This window comes from Varroa destructor, unplaced genomic scaffold (genome assembly GCF_002443255.2).
Source record: "Varroa destructor unplaced genomic scaffold, Vdes_3.0 BEIS01000007.1, whole genome shotgun sequence".
In the NCBI taxonomy this organism is placed as follows: domain Eukaryota; kingdom Metazoa; phylum Arthropoda; class Arachnida; order Mesostigmata; family Varroidae; genus Varroa; species Varroa destructor.
Genome location: NW_019211460.1, coordinates 24,125,022 through 24,131,021, shown reverse-complemented (window position 1 = coordinate 24,131,021; position 6,000 = coordinate 24,125,022). Strand labels below are relative to the sequence as shown.

The 6,000-nt window shown below is 39.2% G+C and overlaps 1 protein-coding gene and 2 long non-coding RNA genes across 6 annotated transcripts in view; 1 reads left to right on the top strand and 2 right to left on the bottom strand.

The window, feature by feature from the left end:
* The window catches only part of LOC111254749 (uncharacterized), a 4,991-nt gene extending 3,275 nt beyond the window's left edge, over positions 1 to 1,716 (bottom strand). Inside the window, exon 1 of the long non-coding RNA XR_002675164.2 lies at positions 1,362 to 1,716. This is a non-coding gene — a long non-coding RNA (uncharacterized LOC111254749). The remainder of the gene's footprint in view (positions 1 to 1,361) is intronic.
* LOC147754474 (uncharacterized) overlaps positions 1 to 1,959 on the top strand; it is a 4,844-nt gene extending 2,885 nt beyond the window's left edge. Inside the window, exon 2 of one of the 2 annotated variants that reach the window (XR_015317088.1) lies at positions 1,339 to 1,959. This is a non-coding gene — a long non-coding RNA (uncharacterized LOC147754474). Of the gene's footprint in view, positions 1 to 1,038 lie in introns of both variants that reach the window. The other variant, XR_015317089.1, reaches the window with a different exon arrangement.
* Positions 1,960 to 2,235: 276 nt separating this feature from the next.
* Positions 2,236 to 6,000, bottom strand: part of LOC111254372 (uncharacterized) — a 144,257-nt gene continuing 140,492 nt past the window's right edge. For all 3 annotated transcript variants that reach the window (XM_086974935.1, XM_086974934.1, XM_086974936.1), the window contains one exon: positions 2,236 to 4,912. In XM_086974935.1, the coding sequence (XP_086831061.1) occupies positions 4,797 to 4,912 (116 nt within the window). In that variant the 3' untranslated portion in view covers positions 2,236 to 4,796. The remainder of the gene's footprint in view (positions 4,913 to 6,000) is intronic.

Sequence of the window (6,000 nt, the reverse complement as noted above, 5' to 3'; positions counted from 1 at the left end):
TTTTCATCAAATTTAAAGCCATAACTGACTGAAATCATTGAAAATATATTTGCTAGGATCACTTAGAATTATGGCTAATATCATATTGTTGGAATAAAATTAATAGTGTAATCCGCAATTTCAAGAAGTTAAATGGGAACATCACAATAATTACTTCATATGACAGAATAAGCACTGCTAAATCGGTCCTGCAGGGCTTGGATGCTAGATTAAAGGCCCTTCTCGATTATAACAGATAAGCCATCATAACAGAGATTAGGACTCGTCCTTTCAGCTACCCCATGCTAACCGAAATAATGAGATCAGTTTCGCCAACGCAAATATTCCAAAAAGCAGTGTTCTCAGAGATCACATGCAATGGTACCGCTTTTGTTCTCGATGAACTTAACCGTACGCGGCTACAAGCATAATTGCGTAACAAGTTTCAGAGTTTCTAGAGATTTAGTGGGCACTAATATAACAGTGGAACTAAACAAAGGTTCATTCATGATGGGTCGCTAAATTTGATTCATTATAGGCTCTAGGATTCATTATATTGCCCTGGGATAATACCAACAAACATTCGAACTCTCCATTGATACCGGCAAGCTGGAGGCTACTGCAGTCTACTTTGGCATCCTTAGGGCCGCCGATCTTTAAAAGCTTCATAGGAAGTTATTAAATGCATTTAGTGTGTCAGGACGACCTCATAGGCGTTAACAAAATAGACAATTGAAGAATAGTGGCCTTTTCAAAAATCAAACGATAGCTGCATAAAGTCACTTGACAAAAGAGATCTAACATCGACAAAAACACGTAAATGCTTTCGGTATCTATGAATCGTCAGACTTCAGCTGGTAGTATTTAAATTTTCTACTTTGACTATCGATAAATCTTACCTTCATATATTTACGATCTGAACAAAATTAAAACATTTCAAGATATGACGAGCATTTCAGTAAACGATGGAAACTCTTCCCAACAATGTCTAACAGCAATAGCATGTGAACATTTTAGAGAGTAGCAAATAATTATAATCAGCCTAAGCTTATTCCACAGCCTGACAGATTGAATTCAAGGTCAAACGTGTATGGTAGATGATTGAGTGTTACGTTCATATAAGGTACGTATGGAAGGAATGCATACGACCTTTTTTCAACAAGGGTAGCAGAAAGCTTGATTAGCTATTCTATAAACGTATTTATTCAGTACTTTATTGGCGCCTATTTTAGGCTTCTTGGTTTTTTATTTAACACATTCTTCTGCTGCCATTTCCTGCACAGCCCTCAGCTCTTGGTATGGCCTTAAAGCTATAATTTTCTATGTCAATCAATTTTATTCACGGTCATTTTCGCACAGATACGGGCAAAATGATCACGTACCGTTGGCCAGAGCGTGTTCACCAAAAGGACCGTTCACGCTAGTTCCGACGTGCACAGTCACAATCCAGTTAATTACCAGGCTACGAGACGCTGAGTCGGTGGAGGTAACAGCGACGGCGTTCGAGCTTACCGTATAGTCAACTCCAGGAACGACGAAAGACGTCACGTTCGCGGGTAAACTACAATGACAGGCGTAATTCCTATCACGATAACGAGCGGCACGTTTCAATGGAAATTCTCCACTTCTCCTGTCGTAAAGGCGACTGACCGCCTCTTATCACAGAGTACGAGGAAAGGCGAATTAAAAATTAGAGGCACTTCGTTTTTGCTGTAGTTTCTACTTTTGTCAACATACACCGAAATACACTTACTATTCAAAGAAATGGAGAGACTGTTGTTGTTCTAAATGACCAAATACATAGGCGTCATTGATCCGTTATCAGCTCGATAGTTTCCGATTCAAAAGAAAATCCTTGAAAGTAGGATTCTATTGTTAACACAGCTTTATCCATTGTCACTTTTGTTGTTTTCCTAATCTTCAACGTACAGCTTTCGATATAGGTTAAAGTGAATTAAATAAAGACGACATCTAATTCTTTTCCATGTGCAATATCTATTACATTATAGATAATGCTTACCATCGTGAGTAAGCCCAGAGTGCTACGTATATAGATACAACAAGACCGTGGTGGAAGCTTGTTCTCTCAGACAAAATGAAATCTAGGGAAAAATTAGGTACTATGCACTAAGTTAAATTTCCATTTTTAATTCGTTGGCTAGTAAGTAACATATATATATATATATATATAATACATATATAACTTGTATTACTGTTTCAATCAGAAAACGGGAAAAAACACAGTTTCTTATTGAATCAATTTCTTCTAATGAGATTGCTATACGCCGCTACCAAAATGAATCTTTCGTACTGGCTTCAACTAAAAGACAATAAGAAAAAACAAAGCTATCAATTTTAAGCACAAGTATTCTTATAAATTTATTATTACATTTTATTATTATACAATGAATATAGTAAACTGCTATCCGCTATGTGGGGGTACTAGAAATGTCTGACATTCCGAATTCTACCAAAACATATCGAGACACATTTTTACCAATGTTATCTATATTGTGTTAATTTTTGATAAAATTACTTAAATTAATGCATGTATAGATTGTGCCAGATCAGATCACGAAGAGGTCACGTGGTTTTTCTCATATTTATCATTACATTTTTTTTTTTTTTTAATCATATTTATCATCAAGCGAAGCACTTTATTTACATATGTACAGTTTAAATCAACCAAACACACAGTGGAAGGAAGTGTCGCTACTACTACGGGGCATTCGGGCTGAAAAATTCAAGCTTTTTAACTTCTATGAACGTACGATATGCACAATAAAGCATTCGCTGCCCTAAGGGACTACGTCGTTTGCAACTGGGTGGGCGAACCTGGGGATTACTTGCTAGATGCGGTGGCATTCTGTTGTATTCTTGTTGCAGGCGCCGCAAAGCACTTCTAAGAGCCTTCTAATAAAACACGCTATATATAAAACTAGCGACTTCTGATCCGCTTTGCGACATTTTGCAATCTTAAAAACTCCGCACGGCTTGTAACGACTGTGGTGACATGGCCTCCATAGGAATTGTTCTAGGGGTACCCGTGATAGCCTTGTGGGTAATGTATTAATCTTGCGGACACGTTGTGGTCAAGGCTCGGACCCTGGCATAGATAAATCAACAGACTTCGTTTCGTCAGACAGGGAACTAGCAAGTCGTTTGTCTGATGAGATATTTAATGGAAAAACCGAACGTAAAAGTCGAAATATAGAGGAGTTACTCAGTTACACATTTTGACAAGCTCATACGTTACTCTTTGATTCTAAGGATCAACTAACTGGACAAATCTAGATTTTCTCAGCTTTACGGTTTTCAAATTTCAAATTTCATTTTCAAATTTACGGTTGATGACAGAGCGAGCCAGAAACATTTATAGAAGGAATAATACAGTTTAATCATATTGAGTTAAAGCTATTCGGACGAGGTCTTTGTATTGGTAACTCAACAGTGTTAACGTTTTTGAAAACTTTTCTATTTGGCAAGCGTTTTTTTTCTATGTGAGCTTTCTTGTGGTACTAAACCTACAGACATAATAAAGAAAAATTCATCTGCAAGAGTTACGTGTGTTGATAGATTTGATCTGAATCGAGAAATTTATTGATTGGTTAAGTGCTAAGTACATTTGTAATGATAAAACAAATAAACTATATGTACTTGTCGAGTTTTCCACTGAATAAGTTCTTCGTTTGTAATTACGACGATGTCAAATGCTCGAACTGGTGTTACAGGAAATTCTACTTCTGTCGCTGCCATCGCCTTTCGGCCCGCTAACGCAGACGACGATTTGATTTTATGCCGAGCCCGTCTGGCTTTTTCGAGCGATCTGAATCATAACACTTGACTTCTATGTGGCATCATTGATGTCAGGTATGATAAACAGGTCAGCCCGGATCTGAATCCAGTTAGAAAATGTTTTGACGAATGTGTCAGTTTTTCTGTTGTCAGAATTAGTTGTGTCATATGTAAGGTAAGTGATATGTTACTGTGGTGTACGAAAGAAAATCAAAGACATATAAGGACTCACCTGTTCCGGTTGTTTGGGGTCTATGGAACTTCTCGAAGAAATTTATTTACGACATCATGCGAAAGTTTAAAAAATCTTTCTGAAGAAATGGTTATCTGGGCGGGTAAGCATGGCCGGTGACAGAAACTAACTATAGCGGTGTGAGATCGAACCCTGTCGCGTAACAAAAGAGACTTCACCCGGTTCATTAATCATGGCTGCTTAAAGCTGAAGTCGTTCATCATTATCTATAGTACACTTTAACGGGTCGCAATTGGTGAAGTAGAATATGTTACTGCTATAACATTAGAGCATAGTGAAGTGAGGTTTTTATTCTCCGCGGCATCTGTTTGTCCAGCTCGCTTAATGTATGCGACCATGGTGCTCTTACGTACACCAAACCTGCGTGTTAATACCAAACCTCCTTGACATAGGTCGGCTTCTGTCGTAGTTCTTAATTTTTCGACAGCGGATTTTTCCACGAGAGTCGATTTTTTATGAGTTCCTTCTTAAAGTTTTTTAAACCAAAGACTCACGGCATATTTTTCTAATGGAATTTCCGATTCGAATGAATACGCATCTCCTCATCGCTTTTGCTTTTCTAGCAACGGATATCTTTGGAAATAGGTGTTGGCCTTGACTTGTAGCGGGTTAATCTACCTTTATATCAGGAAGTTTACTGCAGTTGAGCGCATTCAAACGATTATTAGAATAACGTTATCATCATTTGCTTTGTTTAGTTTTTCAGACGCGAGCCACTATTTTTTTCCTCACAACCGTCGCTCATAGGTCATACAGTGGTAATGATAAGTCAGCGATTGTTATTTTCCGCAAAATTCGCTCTTTTTTCAGCCTCGGTGCCCTTTAGGAGCGCTGAACTGCTATATTCGTATAACCGCAAATGTTCCCTGTGCTCGCTGCCGTTACCTGAAATGAAGACAAGTAGTGAGGTGTTTATTGATGATACAGCGATAATTTATCTCTTAGACGCTCGGCCAATCTAGGTCACAGCCAGTACTATATTCGATGTAGTCGAATTCCTGTAAAAGCTGCGAGTATTTAGGTCCACTGGGCCCGTTATTCAGCCCTTGACAACGGCTTATTTCAAACACTGACGACAACAGATATTACCGGGGCAATGTGTTTCGGCAGTGTTGGTTGAATGGAGCATTTCAGTGTCGTTTAATTTTCGTTCGGTTATCAGTAAAATTGCATGTGAGGGCCATATGTATGACTGCGGTGGCAAAAATGATCCAGGTATTATGGAACATCTACTTTCGTATAAGAAGCTGTTTCACGCATCGCAGCATTGAAACGATGAAACGTACTCGTTCCATTAGAGAGGGGAAGATACGAAGTTCATTCTCCTGAAGTTGCCAAAATTGCCTCAATCCGATTGCACATACCACCAGCACCGTAGAATATGTCGAACGCATATCAGCATGTATAAATACTCTCCGATATATAACTCTACAATCAGCTGACTACAGTAATTCAGAGAACGTTAGATAGGGAGTATCATGGATATGAGATACACTTGCAAAATCATTTTCTCATGATATTCTACCGGTTAGGAAAGTTCTACTATATCAGTAACTTTAGTTTGACTTTTCTCCCTTCGTTAACTTCTGTCGCTCTTGCTTGCTATTGCTGCTGCTAGTGCGTGAATGACGTGTCGTAGATAGCCTACGGCATTAGATGCGAGCTTAAGGGGCGCATAGAACAGTGAGAACTGAAGCCTGACCAATTGCTCTTAACGATAACTACCGCAGGAGCGCACCCCTGACGACAAGGCAGGAGCGGTCGGAGACAGCTTAAGTTAGTCGGCGATAGGCCTAGAGCCAGGCAATCTCAAAAAAACTCGCAATATGGGTTGGTCACTAGCCAATACTGCAAGGTATAAAATCTTGATGGCTGGCTTATCTAGCCGACCGTCATGTCCTGGCCTATTCGAGGGCTGCGACATTTCCACTTGGATTCGCTCGAGCGCCTGGGGGTCTCCTGGGGTCCTTCGC